The sequence below is a fragment of the Pinus tabuliformis genome, chromosome 5_1, assembly GCF_031772625.1.
Source record: "Pinus tabuliformis cultivar Carrire ecotype Pingquan chromosome 5_1, CPIR1, whole genome shotgun sequence".
Classification (NCBI taxonomy): Eukaryota; Viridiplantae; Streptophyta; class Pinopsida; order Pinales; family Pinaceae; genus Pinus; species Pinus tabuliformis.
The window spans coordinates 805,005,350-805,021,019 of NC_142305.1; the positions used below are offsets into that span (position 1 = coordinate 805,005,350).

The 15,670-nt window shown below is 41.5% G+C and overlaps 1 protein-coding gene across 5 annotated transcripts in view; it reads right to left on the bottom strand.

The window, feature by feature from the left end:
- LOC149167379 (uncharacterized) overlaps positions 1-14,301 on the bottom strand; it is a 332,408-nt gene extending 318,107 nt beyond the window's left edge. For 2 of the 5 annotated variants that reach the window (XM_089432961.1, XM_089432962.1), the window contains exon 1: positions 13,879-14,301. In XM_089432961.1, the coding sequence (XP_089289087.1) occupies positions 13,879-14,194 (316 nt within the window). In that variant the 5' untranslated portion in view covers positions 14,195-14,301. The remainder of the gene's footprint in view (positions 1-13,878) is intronic. The other 3 variants (XM_089432960.1, XM_089432959.1, XM_089432963.1) reach the window with 2 other exon arrangements.
- Between the last annotated feature and the right edge of the window lie 1,369 nt (positions 14,302-15,670).

Sequence of the window (15,670 nt, forward strand, 5' to 3'; positions counted from 1 at the left end):
TCATTATAGGCATACTAGTTACCTTAGTCAACCTGGTGTTATTCAAGATAAATTCACTGGATATCTATTTTCTAGTTAGATTCGTTGGATATCTTAGAGACCCATACATGCATAATTAAAATGATATACCATTAATTCCTTGCATGCATGAACATCTGCAAAACACTAAGGCATGCTATCCTTTCTTATCAATGTAAAGATAATCTTAATAACTTTGATATGCATATGAGATCACACGACGGTCACATGCATCATTTAATCCATTATTTCTATAATAGAGGTAATTAAGCGATCCATATAACTGAATTGTATAATTTAACATCCTATTAAGTAAGGATTAACATGAAACACATACCATACAAGTAAATCTCATCAAAATAGAGGAAAACACCATTAAATCTATTAATACCCAAGCACATGTAATTCATTCAAATATTCTCATGGCAAAGAACTAAGAAAACTCCTCATAAGAAAATTGGAGTAATAACAAAGAGAGAGTAAGAATCAACATACAAACATTCCATGCATCTGACACCAACTAAACCTCACTTGGAGGGAGGAGCACCACCACCCAACCGTGAATCACCTTTGATTCCCCCCGAGCCGAAGATCTTGCCAAGGATCAACTGTCCTCAATTGATCGATGCACTAGGTATTTAATACCCTCTTTCATGATTTAGTTACCATTAGTGGCGTCCCGCTTTTATGGATTTTTCCATTTGCCTAGGTCTTTTCCGGAAAAGCTCGTCTTTATCTCCCACGAGGCTTTTCCTCATAAAAGCTTGCCTTTATCTCTCGCAAAGCTTTTATGTCCGATGGATCTTTATCTCCCATCCATCCGATGGATCTCCAATCCATCCAAGCTTATCTAGAATCACATCTAGAAGCTTTATCATGAAAGATTCATCTCTATCCCATTCCTCATGGGATTGGCAAGAATCTCCTCTCTCTTGGTGCTCCGCCCTCCAAGTGATTTATTTTATTAATTTATTTAATAACACATTTGCTTTTCATATTACATATCACCTAGCTTTCCTCAGCTTAGGTTTAGAATAGTTTAACCCACAAGGAGGGTATCACACCTAGCTTTCCTCAGCTTAGGTTTACAATAATTTAGCACACAAGGGAGGATATCACACCTAGCTTTAACTCAACTTACATTTACAATAATTTAGCACACAAGGGAGGATATCGCACCTAGCTTTAACTCAACTTAGGTTTACAATAATTTAGCACACAAAGGAGGGGTGTTACAATAGGTTGGTCATCCATCAGCATCCCATCACAGCATCAACATAATGGGGTTGACCTTGGTCTATGTCGGAAGTTGGATTGGAGAGAGGTGATGAATTGGTACGCGGTTGATGGAGCAACATTCATAGCTAGAGCTATAGCACAGAAGGAGCCATGGAGCATTGATACTTGTTCTTGGTGGCATTGGGATCCAGAAGGATTTGTTGGTGACAGGTTCAGTCATAGATTAGTCTGGGATCCGGCATTGAGGGGTCCATTCATGGTGGGTTGACATAGAGGCATAGCATCACCCATTGTTTTGTATGGGATCTAGGCATTGGCTCTCAATTGTATTGGGCCACCAAACTGGTCCACAGGTTTGGATTGCTTGCAGGCAAGCAATCTTGGGGCGGGAGGATTTGTCATGTTCCTTTTTCTGGTTTCCCTTACGGCGTGGTTAGGATCAGTGTTGCGAAAATCGCAATAACATCAAAAAATCACGATTTTTTCATTTTCCCAATAATATCACGCAATTAATTCAATGATTTTTTCGGAAAAAACACGATTTTTTGGGAAAAAAATCTTGAATTTTTTAATTTTATTTTATTTTTTTGCCGATTTTTTGATGTGGAGGAGGAGGAGGAGGAGGAAGAGGTGACACAACCTACCCAGGCTACCCCTGTCACCAGTAGAGGACGTGGTCTACCTCCTGTAGCTCCTAGTTCTTCAGCTTCTAGAGCACAGCAGAGTCCATTGCCAACTCCACCGGCATCTACATCTAGAGGGAAAGCTATTGCATTTTCTCGCAAGAGGGGCAGAGGAAATCAGTGGTATTAGTTATTTGGTTCATTTCATTGTATATGACATTATGACTCATGATATGAGATACATTATTATAATTTTTGTTGATATTTTGAGAATGAGTTGGGACTCAGGAGTCAACACTGACTATTCAGGACATGATTCACTGTTATGTGTGATGTAGCACTAGAAATGATATTACACATTTTATATATTAGTTCTTTTATCATATTTATGTGTCAATGTATTTATTTTATGTTGTAGATGCTTTAGATATTGAAAATTTTGAAAAAAAAATGAATATTTTTGTATTTTACGATTTTTTCCCAATTATTTCCCGATTTTTACGATTTTTTTCCGATTTTTTCCCCTCGCCGAATTAATCCCGATAACGATTTTCACAACATTGGTTAGGATGGACTTCCAGGGTTGTAGGCAGCTAGGTCACAGGTGTTGGTTCACTCTATCAGCAGGCCCAGGGGCTTTGAAGGGATTTTGAGGAGTTTCTAAGAGGTCTAATGGCATTCGCTTGGTATATTCCATCATCCACACAGTTTGTTTTTTGTTCTGATGCATTCTGACAATTTTCAAAAAACAGAGTTATTAATGGGCCTGACTCCATGAACTACGCTTAAGGTGGCATTCCGGGAAAATCAGAGTTGCGGGGGAGCGCTCCCCCCCCCTTCGAACCCGCTCCCAATCCGCGCTCCGGGCAGGAGCGGGTTAGGAGCGCGCTCCAGAAATCGCTCCCAAACTCCGGGCAGGAGCGGGTTAGGAGCGCGCTCCAGAAATCGCTCCCGAACGGGAGCGATTTCGAGAGCGCGCTCCCGATAAAAAAATTTGCGCTCCCTGCCAAAATCGGGAGCGATATCGGGAGCGTCGCTCCCGGAGCGAAAATTACAGCTCGGGAGCGATCGCTCCCGAGCGTTAAATTTTCGCTCCGGGAGCGATTCAAGTGACGCCGGGAGCGTTCCACGCGGAAAAAAATCGCGGACACGAAAAAAATATATATATATATATATAATTTAAAAAAAAATTATGTTTTAAAATCATTTGGGGGCAAAAAAAATTCATTATCACTTGAATGAGTTGAGTAGAAGCTGGAGAGCAAGAGCAAAGGAGCGAGGAGAAGCGAGGAGCAAGGAGCAAGCCTGCAAAGAGGTTAGTAACTTAGTAATTTAGTATTTTAAACCTTAGTTAGGTAGTAATTTAGTTTAGTTTAGTTAGTTTAGTTAGTTTAATTTAGTTTAGTTTAGTTTAGTTTATTAACTTTATTTAGTAAAAAAATCATGAATCTAAATTAAATTAATCAATTAAATTAATTAATCTAAATAACTTAAATTAATTTTCTCATTCATATTCCCATTCCTATTCCCATTAAATTTTGTAGATTCAAAAGCCTACAAATATCAAACATCATGGACCTGGCTATATTTCTTGACATTTTCCTCTTCTTAGTCCCTTTTATGGTTATTATGGTGTTGGAGAGTAGGAAACGGAGGGGCCAAAATGAAGAGGGGGATGAAGAAGCTGGAGAAAGTGGATTTGATGAAAACCCCGGTGAGGAGGAGCTGGAGGAGGGTGAACATGACTCTCAAAAAACTAAACAAGACCAAACCCCATTGTGGAAATATGTTAACAGGCCTGAAGCAGGGAGAGGAGGTGGCACCACTAAATTTCATTGCCCCCATTGCAACATTAATTACACAGGTTCATACACCCGTGCAAGAAAACACCTCTGCGGGAAAAGGCCATGGGATGGAGATAAACAAATAGGAATCAAAACTTGTCCAGCGATGTTAGCAGTGAATGGAGCCAAATACATAAGGGAAGAGGAGGAAGCCCAATAAAAATCTAAAAAATCAAGGGGTTTCTTTGAACCAAGCTCACAATCACAAGCACAAAGAACTCCTTTAGCATCATCCCAAGGCAGTGCATATGGAGGCACAGGGTCATCAGCTTTAAGGTGTAGAACCATATCAAATTTCCTTGATGAGGGGTGTAGGAATGATGTGGATTCAAAGGTTTACAGGTTTCTCTATGCATGTGGGATACCATTCAATGTTCTTCGCTCACCTTATTGGCACGAAATGGTTTCTGCCATAAATGATGCCCCTAAAGGATACAAGAGCCCTGGCTATGACAAGGCAAGAACCGTTGGACTTGATCATGAAAAAGCAAAAATATCTTGGACTGACCATGGGGTGTCCATTGTATCTGATGGATGGACAAATGTAAAAGGCAAGCCATTGATAAGTGTTCTTGCTGTGTCTGTTAGTGGTGCCATCTTTCTGACTGCACATGATTACTCAAACAAGTTCAGGACCGCCATCAACATTGCAGAAGCATTACTTGAAACAATTGACCGTATTGGGCCATACAATGTCATCCAAGTCATCACTGATAATGCTCCTAATTGTAAGGCAGCGGGAGCAATTATTGAGGATAAATACCCCAACATATTTTGGTCTGGATGTTTGGTTCACACATTGAACCTTCTGATGCATGATGTTAAGAACAAAAATGCACAATACAAATGGATTGGTGATTTGTACAAGAAAAGCAAACAAATGATAAAATTTCTTACAAATCATAGCAATACCCATGGCCTTTTCCGCAGTCACTCGAGATTGGAGTTGTTGAAGATTGCGAAGACCAGATTTGGTAGCTATTACCTCACCTTCAGGCGCCTTTTGAAGGTAAAAGAGTCATTGGCTAGCATGGTATCAAGTCCACATTGGCAGTATTAAAGGAAAGGGCTACAAATGCAGCTGACAGGCAAGGTTTTGAACTGGTGGAGGAGGCCGCTCTTGATGGTCAGTTTTGGACAAGTGTGAGGTAATTATTGGATTTCACCAATCCCATTTATCACATGATTCGGTTTGCAGATATAGATAAACCAGTGATTGGCGAGGTGTATGAACAGATGGATACCATGTTGGGGCAAATAAATGATATTGTTCATAACAGAGATCCCGACTTGTACAAAATGATTCATGACTGTGTGTGTGAACGGTGGAATAAACTTAATCTTCCGCTACATTGCTTCGCATATATCTGATCCAGGTGGATATTGGTGGCCACCTGCCAAGTCCACCTGGACCCCCACCATTGTCCTTCTCAGCATTTTCAGTTTCCTTAATTGTAGCACAACTTACTATTTTTAGCAGTTTTTCGGGTCCTGAACTTCTGGAGCCGTTTTGAGGCCCTAAACGATGTTTTTTGGGGAATCCGGGGGCAACATGGGTCCATGGAATGGACCGATGTTGCCCGTTCCAACAATGGTAGTGCTCGGATAGATCTTTCTAACGAGCTATTGTACGCGTCAAACGGAGATCATATGCCAAAGTTACGACCCCGGGAAGTTGATGTACCAATTTACCCCAAACGGGGCCCACAGTTTGGCGTTTCATCTCCTAGGGTTAGGTTTTGGAATGTTAAGGGTTTTCCATTGTTTCTCAACAATAAATAGGCCTTCGAGCCTCATTGTAACACAGTTCAGAGGCATGTAGCCATCACATCTCTTCTCAGAGATAAGCTACCATCGCCCTAGCTGGTTTATTTCTATTTTCTGGTTGTAAGCATATTTCAGTATTTTCCATTAATGAAATGAAGTATTATTTCCGCTGCATCTTTGTGTATATGGTTATCTCTGTAATTTGTTGCGTTCCTGTTTAAATCCGGATCAGTGGTATCAGAGCGGTCTGCTTTTTCTCTGTTTTTCTTTGCATGTCCCCAACAAGGTCGGGATATAAGGAGTTAGGGCTTGAACTGGTTGAACCTTTGCAAGACCAGCCTCGCAAATCCCGCCGGCCTCCCATGGCAGACGAGAAGAAAGACGAGGGGGCAGGAGATCCCATCAAAATCTTGCTCGAAGAAGCCCTCGAGCGACAACGGAACGCGATGATGGACAGCTTTGCCAGATCCTTCAGCGGCTACCCAGAAGCGACGCATCGGCTTCCAGCAGCTACTCTGGAAACGCCACACCCTTTAAGGTACAAGTTAATTTTGAAATCCCCATATTCGAGGGTCAGATAGACGCAGATGCCGTAGATAAATGGTTAAATCTGTTAGAGGGTTATTTTTCTGTTCATGATTTTTCGAGTCGGGAAAAGATTGTTTTTGCCCTTCTCAAAGCAGCCCCCCACGTCAAGGACTGGTGGGAAACCTACTGCGAGCAGAAGGATGAAAGTACTGGCTCACTATTTTCAGCCGCACCCACCTGGGATTCGTTTCGGGATGCCGTCAAGGAGCAGTACTACCCTGTTGGAAGCTATGAGGATGAATACATAAAGTGGACCACGCTGCGGCAGGGAAGGGACCAAGACGTGCCGGAGTTCACCAATCTTTTCCATACCCTTCGCACAAAGCTGGGTATCAAGGATTCGGAGCAACATTTGATACTCAAATACCGTGGCTGCCTGCACAAGTACATCCAGGAAGAAATACAGTTCCTAAACATCCCCTCGCTCGGCGCAGCATACCGATATGCCGTCAAGGTCGAGCAGAAGTTGAAACAAAAGAAGCGAGATTTTGGATCTGCGAATCCAAAGTAGGGGAAAGGTGCCCCGAAACCACAGAACAAAGGACAAAGCCAAGGCGGGACAGCCCAAGACAACCAGCCGAAGCTGCAAGCAAAGAACAGTGCCGCGAAGCCGAGAAAGGACACTGGAAAATGGTGCGAGTTCCATAAGAGCTCCACTCACAACACAAGTGAGTGTCGGGCCAAGCAGTCACTGGTGGCTGAGCTAAAGGTTTCAGAATCAGATGCATGTTCCGACTCTGAGTCAGAACCCGATAAGGGGTATGAAAAAGGGAAGCAGATCATTGATGCGGATCCCAGTGCCACTGTTGCTACCACAAAGATCCAGAAAAATGAACCCGAAGATCCAGAGGAGGAGGAGCGTCTCTTCCACTCTCAGATGTGGGTAAAGGGCTCCCTGATACAGTTCATTGTTGATAGCGGGAGTCAAAAGAACCTCATTTCAGCAGAGGTCGTGAAGCGGTTGGGCTTACCGACCACAGCACATCCACAACCATACACCATTGGGTGGCTGCACCAAGGACGAGATCTTCGCGTGAGCCAGCAGTGTCGCCTTCCATACAACATCAAGCCCTTCACGGATGAGGTATTGTGTGACATTGCTCCCCTTGAAGTTTGTGATGTATTACTAGGACAACCATACTTGTGGAAGCGACATGCTGTGTATGAATCAAGACCCCGTGCTGTTATTATTACATTGGGAAATAAGTTGTTCAGGATACCAGAGGTAGCACCACCTGCCGCCATCTCTTTGATTACTACAAAACAATGCAGTAAGATCATTTCCAAAACCAGGAAATTTGTTTTCCTGATGATACGCCCTCAAGGAAAGAAGAAGACAGTAGCCGCGGCCTCCAGACGGGGTCCCTCTGCACGACAACTACAGATGGACAAGATTGTGGAGGAGTACGAGGACATCTTCACCTCTCCGGTAGGAGTTCCTCTGCACTGTCAAGTCAAGCACTCCATCGATCTGACCCCAGGTGCGCCGCTACCCAATGGACCAATTTATCGGCGCTTCGTTCTGGAGAACAATGAAATCAAGAGGCAGATTCAGGAGCTCCTGCAGAAAGGTCACATCCGTCCGAGTTCATCGCCCTGTGGGAGCCCGATCGTGTTGGTACAGAAGAAGGATGGGACGTGGAGACTCTGTATTGACTATCGGGCGCTGAACAAGATCACTGTCCGTAATAGGTACCCGATCCCGCGGATTGATGACCTCCTAGACCAACTAAAGGGGGCGAAATATTTCAGCAAGATCGATCTGAAGTCAGGATATCACCAGGTACCAATCGAACCCTCTGATGTGTGGAAGACTGCCTTCAAATCCAAGGAGGGCCTCTTCGAATGGTTGGTCATGCCTTTCGGATTGACGAATGCTCCTGCAACCTTTATGAGGCTAATGGATGACATATTGCGGCCATTCACCAACTCCTTTGTAGTAGTATACTTGGATGACATTCTGATCTTCAGCCAGAGTTGGGAAGAGCACCTCCACCACATCCGACAGGTTCTCCAAACACTGCGGCAACACAAGCTATGTGCCAATTTGGAGAAATGCACTTTTGGCATGACCCAGGTTCAGTATCTGGGATACATCATTGATGAACAGGGGGTGCATGTCGATCCAGCCAAGGTCCAAGTCATTCGGGATTGGCCCTCTCCAACCACTCTAACAGAGCTCCGCAGCTTTCTAGGTCTTGCCAACTTCTACCACAGGTTTGTGTTGGGGTTTTCTCATATCTCTTGGCCCTTGAGTCAGGTCACCAAGGGAGGGGCGAAAGCAAGATTCTTTTGGTCTGAATCTCAACAGAAGGCATTCATGGAGTTGAAGGATCGCCTCTGCACGGCACCAGTGCTCGCGTTACCAGATTTACAACAACCATTTGAGGTCGAGACAGATGCCTCTGACTATGCTATTGGGGCAGTCCTTACTCAACATGGACATCCAGTGGCATATCACAGTGAAACACTTTCAGACACAGTCCGGAAGTACCCCACTTATGATAAAGAAATGTATTCCATTGTACAGGCCTGCCGACAATGGAAGCATTACATTTTGGGGAAGGAAACGGTCATCCACACAGACCACCGACCCCTGCAGTTCATACAGACCCAAGGGAAATTGCAGAATGATCGCCATCAGAAGTGGTCTACATACCTGCAACAGTTCCACTTGAATATCAAGTATAAGAAGGACAGCACCAATAATGTTGCAGATTGCCTCAGTCGACCACCGATCATGGCGTTAACCACCGTGCTCAACTCTTGTGGGCACGAGACTTCTGGTTGGCCACTTCTCTACAAGAGCGACCCAGAATTCGGCCACACATACCAGACACTCTTGGAGGGTCGGCGTGTTGCAGATTTTCACCTCCAAGATGCCCTATTATGCCACCTCGGTCACCTTTGTGTTCCTTCAAGCGAGCGTGCCAAGATGATTTGGGAAGCACACTACAGTCGGGCTGCTGGGCATTTCGGGTCGAGAAAACAGTGGCAGTACTGCAAAATTATTTCTATTGGCCGAATCTTCGACAGGATGTTGGGAAGTACATCAGATCATGTACTGCCTGTGCCATTGCCAAACCGACCATTAAGAAGCACGGCCTCTATACCCCGTTGCCTACCCCTAGTCAACCTTGGGAATCCATCTCCATGGATTACATGTCAGGCCTTCCTTCCACTAAGCATGGAAATGACTGTGTTTTTGTGGTCGTCGACAGGTTCTCGAAGATGGCCATTATGGTGGCCTGCAAGAAGAATATCACAGCAGAAGCCACTGCTAAACTCTTCTTTGAACGAGTGTGGGTGCACTTTGGGATCCCACAGTCTATCATCTCAGATCGGGACAGTCGGTTTCTCAGCACATTTTGGTCCAGTCTCTGGTCAATGCTGGACACCAAACTCACGAAGTCCACAGCCTTCCATCCTCAAACTGATGGCCAGACAGAGGTTGTCAATAGGATGATTGTGCACATTCTGCGCATGTATAACTCAAAGCATCCACACACATGGGACGAGAGCCTCCCCTATGTTCAGCACAGCTACAACCGAGCTCTTCACAGCTCCACTGGCCATAGCCCTTTTCAGGTGGGTTTGGGATTCCAGCCACTATGCCCCATTGATGTGGCCATGCCACTTGCAGCTACTCGCATGAATTCAGCTCATGTCCAGTCCGAAACAGATAAGGCCACCAGCTTCATTGAGCGCATCCAACATATTCGCCAGCAGGTCCACGACATTCTTGAGAAATCAAATGCCAAGTACAAGCAGCGACATGATCAACATCGGGTGCCACACAAGTTTCAAGTGGGCGACAAAGTCTGGTTGCATTTGCAAAAGGAACGCCTTATTGGAGCCTATCGGAAATTGAGACCACTCCGATATGGTCCTTACACCATTACTAAGGCTATGGGAGACAATGCATTTGAGCTCAACATTCCCCCATTCCTTGGCCTGCACCCAGTGTTCAATGTGGATCGCCTTCGGCCATACTTTCCACCATTGCTAGACACATCCGACATTGCAGAACAGCTCAAACCCACAGAATTAAATCCAGATTGCATGGACCAAACTGCAACTGATCGGATCATGGACACACAGATCAAGAACACTCGCCAACAGAATATCCAACTGTATCGAGTTGTCAAAGCAGGCCAACTCCTTCAGCAGGGCAAGTGGCTCACCAGGGAACAAGTTCAGCAAAAGTTTCCTCATCTCATGGAGGAGCTCAACGCAATGGGGACCACTGCTTCCTAAGGGGGAGGAATGATCCAGGTGGATATTGGTGGCCACCTGCCAAATCCACCTGGACCCCCACCATTGTCCTTCTCAGCATTTTCAGTTTCCTTAATTGTAGCACAACTTACTATTTTTAGCAGTTTTTCGGGTCCTGAACTTCCGAAGCCGTTTTGAGGCCCTACACGACGTTTTTTGGGGAATCCGAGGGCAACATGGGTCCATGGAATGGACCGATGTTGCCCGTTCCAACAATGGTAGTGCTCGGATAGATCTTTCTAACGAGCTATTGTACGCGTCAAACGGAGATCATATGCCAAAGTTACGACCCCGGGAAGTTGATGTACCAATTTACCCCAAACGGGGCCCACAGTTTGGCGTTTCATCTCCTAGGGTTAGGTTTTGGAATGTTAAGGGTTTTCCATTGTTTCTCAACAATAAATAGGCCTTCGAGCCTCATTGTAACACAGTTCAGAGGCATGTACCCATCACATCTCTTCTCAGAGATAAGCTACCATCGCCCTAGCTGGTTTATTTCTATTTTCTGGTTGTAAGCATATTTCAGTATTTTCCATTAATGAAATGAAGTATTATTTCCGTTGCATCTTTGTGTATATGGTTATCTCTGTAATTTGTTGCATTCCTGTTTAAATCCGGATCAATATCCTTACGCCAAAATACTACTCTACATCTTGGTTGGGCCAACCTGCACCAGGGGGTGGGATTAGGACCAAACCCCATTTAGATGCAGAGGTAACTAGTGGATATTTGCAAGCATTAGAAAAGTTGATACCTGACAGGGAGGAATGTGCAGTTGTGCGCCTTGAAATAGGAAAATACTTCAGTGGCACTGGTTTGTTTGGTAACTTCCATGCAATGGAAGACAGAGACAGATTTGATTCTCTCACATGGTGGGAAACATATGGCGGCCAGGGACTTTTGCCAAAATTGGCAAAAAAAGTTCTATCACAGGTTGTAAATACTTCTTCTGCAGAGAGGTGTTGGAGCACCTACAGCTTCATACATAATGTGAAAAGAAACAGACTCAATGAAAACCGAGCAGAAAGCTTGGTTTATGTGCACTACAACTTGAGGTTGTTGAGTCATTACTGTGATCGGGCTTATGAGGATCCCACATATAAAATTTGGGACAATCACCCAGAGGATGACAATTTGGAGGATGGCACTATACATCTTGAAGAACTGGAAGAGGAACTTATAAGGGATGAAGATGAAGCAGCTGCAGCAGCCATGCCACCTCCACCATCCAGTAGCAGTGCTCGAGTTCCGAGTCTTGTTCCTTTGCTGTCGCCACCTTCATCTACACCCTCATGTGGAGGGCATGTGCCTTCTAGTTCTAGTCGTCGGTCTGTGCGGGAGACTCCTAGAAGACAACCACGACATGTTTATACTCCCGGAGACTCTCGTGGCAAGGGCCACATGTAGATTTACAGTTTACTTGTCTTTTCTAGTTTCTATTAGTTTTCATAACTGTTGAGTCTTGAGTCCTTGACTCTTGACTCTTGACTCTTTCATATCATAATGATATTTTTTGTAAACAATATATGACTCTGACAATGAAAATTTGAAGTTTGAAGTTGGCAATTATAACTCATTGGTAATGATTGTGAATTATGAATATGATGCTTCCTGAAAGACTAAAGTTGTTTCATTTCATTTCATTATTCATGTTTCATTTTATAACATTTCATTTCATGTTAACAGTTAGAAGTTAGGACTTAGAAATATCTGAGATATTATTTCTTGTAATGGTTAAACTTAGCTTACAAGTACAACTTTGGTGATCAATGATGATAAATGTTATATATTGATTTTCAATTTTTGAAAGCTTGAAGTTGAAACTTTAAGATTGAATTTGATGAATCATGATTCACGAGAATAAATATGTTGCAGTTGTAATACGTATTTTACTAACTTGTGGACATGGTTGATGAAGATTATAACTTCTAGATGATTGATGTGATATGGTTCAATGATCAATCTATGTTTTTTTACGTTTTTTATATCTAATTCATCATTCTACATGTTTTTGTTGACATATATGTATCAAAAATTAAAAATATAAAAAATATATATATTTTTAAAAAATCGCTCCGGGATTCGCTCCCAAACCGGTAGCTTCTGAAAATGTCGCTCCCGCTCCCGTTTTCGGTCCCGCTCCCCTCTTTCGCTCCCGCTCCCAAGTAACACTGGGGAAAATACTTGACAGAACACCCTAGTTTTGCCCTGGTCTCTCCATACCATAAGGGAAACCTTTCCACTCCCTAGACTAATGCTCTAGGAGTGTTTTGACACTTGTAGAGTGGCTGCAACATTCTGAACAAATTGTTGTCCCTGCATTTTACACAAGTTTTACAATTTTTCATATAGGACAGCAACCTTTTTTGAGCTATATCTCCCTAACGAGGCACCCAAACCAAAAGATAATACCATTTTTTGCTAGGACTTCCAAAGTAGACCAAAATCCATAGGTTGCATGCTATATTCTTATTGAGTTTTCGCTATTGATATTTTCTATTTGAAATTCTCCTACTACAGTGACAATTTTATAGCTAGATAGTAGGTACAAAGTAAACACCTGCACCCCATTTGACTCCACATTCAGCAATAATCTTGTACCATAGTTGTTGGGAGTAATTTAAGGACTCTTCCCTTGGTTGTTTAGGGGGTGTTGGACCTAAATAGTGGGGATTTGAATCGATGTGACAGTGGTTCCCTACCCTATGTGCGCCTATCTAGCAAGTTGTCAGAACCTTAGCAAAACTATTAATTTGATTAATAACGTAGTCAAAGATAGTTAAAAATAAATAAAGCCAAAACTTGTTGACTTAAAGATGTCCATGAACGTCACTCATCAATTTGATTAACAATGATGCATTATTAGTGGTTTCTTTGAGTGGAAACTTTACGTCTAGATCCAATTGTGCCACATCTTCCAATATTCCTAGTACCCCAGAATGTTAATGATGAAATTCAATATTGAAATAATGATGACATATATAAATTTTAGTCCAACGGATTTGTTCAATCAGCTTGAATAACGAATTTCAAGGAAGAGATCATTGAGAAGTTGTGGGTTTAAGTCTGGTAGAGTCCATCTGAATTAGTGGTACATGTTGTATTGTGGTGCATTTACTTCAAGTGCCATTCATAAAATGTGAGAAGCCCCTAGAGACTTTCCCCTAAAACATTTTCCATAAAAACAAATTTGAAAAAAAGAGAGAGAACAAACAAACCAACAAGCCATATGTAAGACATTTGGGGGATTGTATTTGCAGCTGATGATATGCACTCTCTAGAAAATATTGCCGAGACTCTCTTTTTGTACATATCAATATAAACTCTCTGTTTCAGTTAGATTTCCAATTTCAAGAATTGTACTTGAATGTTTCATGGAATTTATTTGCGCACATATATTTTTGTCCAAGAAAAACATGTCTGATACCCTCTTCCCCACAATATCCAGATGAGGGCGGCGCAATTTTGTCTTAGTATATTTTAATTATTATTACAAAATTTAAAAGGGGAAATTTCAAACTAACCGGGAAGAAAGGAGAGTTCGTGAAGCCACCAACCACAGCCGCTGAGGTCCAATTTGAGGAGAGAGCTGAGATAGGTCAATTTTTCAAGTCCCCGAACGTTCAAAGAAGGTACACCAGTCAAGCATAGTCTGGTGGGCTTCCATACGGTTTGACAGAGTATCTGTAATTCATTAAGATTGGGCTTCGGTCTTCTTTCCAGGACCGTATTGGCCACGAGAATTTGCAAATCCGATGGCAATAACTGCAATTCGTCTCCGTAATGCACGAGGTCGGCAGCGACCTTACGAGCACATAACTGCTGTAAAGCCGGCCACATTGTTACGTTTCAAGCGCAATTGCACTTCAGGCAAGGAGAGCACACAATATAGAGCGACATCATGTGTGTGACCGTCAAAAATGTTAAATTAATGCTTTCAAGGAATCTCGGTCTGCTAAAAAAATGTTAAATTAATGCTTTCAAGGAATCTCGGTCTGCTAAAAAAATGTTAAATTAATGCTCTAGGTCCGCTAAAATTAGGATGAGAAAGAAGAAAAAAAGAAATTATTTTAATGTTAAATTAAGATGAGAAAGAAGAAAGAAAGAAATTATTTTAATGTTTACGAGGTTAAAGATAGTCTATAGGAAATATTGTTTTTCATTTGATTGATGTATTTGGTTTTTTCTTGTTAAGCTTCACAATAAACGCTTTTAGTTTCTTGTATCTCAAGAGCTAGTTCCCAGAATATCTGCATAACTTTCCCTATTTTCTTTGAAGGCCTCGCATTCTAAAATGAAATGTTTTTATGTTTCCACTTTTTGGGAAAAACAAAAAATACATATTCTTTCTTCCCACACTTTTTTTACTTTTTCAAGCGCCTTGTTTCACAAAGGAGTTGATGAGAATTAATCCTTAACTGAGAGATGAGAATTAGTCCTTAACTGAGCAATAAGAATTTTGGCTCTCCAAGAAATATTAGTCTCTATATATGCTTTATGTTGATGATTATGAATGGAATTAAACACTTTAATATAGTACTTTTTCTTTTTCCCTAATTTAATTTTTTAAATAAAATCACTAATCCCTAAAATGAAATTAATTTTAAAATATTTAGATTTATTAATTTTCATAACCACCCATGACCATAATCATAAAAACATATAGGCCTCATTGTATAATCATAAAAATATATGGGAAAATCCCATTATAGTGAGGTGATGGGAATACTATCCATTAAACATTGGTCTTATGGTATAATCATAAAAACATTTGGGAAACCTCATTATACTAAGCTGACGATGAATTTTTAGTGATGAGCGTGTAAATATTTTTCAATAATTTTTTAGAAGTATGTATGTAGAGAGAATTTTTTCTTTAGCGATGAGCATGTAAATATTTTTCAATAATATTTTAGACGTATGTATGTAGAGAGAATTTTTTTATCGCCTTAATGTGTAAGATAAATATGGGAAGATTTATTTATTTTAGATTTTTAATTGAAATTTTATATTTATTAAAATATTAATTTCATTTTTAGGGTAATAGTATTTTATGATAATTATTAGAAAAATAAAATAAATAAAATAGATAGATTTATTATCATAATACAAGTATAATAATGGAGTATCATTATCATACAAAATACTAATAGAATGATGAATGATATACTATTAATAGTTGTATATCAAAGAGGACTTATAACATAAATGATACAATCTTATTAATTCATTTGAAAAAAAGGTAAGTTCTAAGTACATAAGTTGGAGTGTTTATATTAAGCATGTAGTTTAAGTCTTTTTATAGGGGATTTTTAT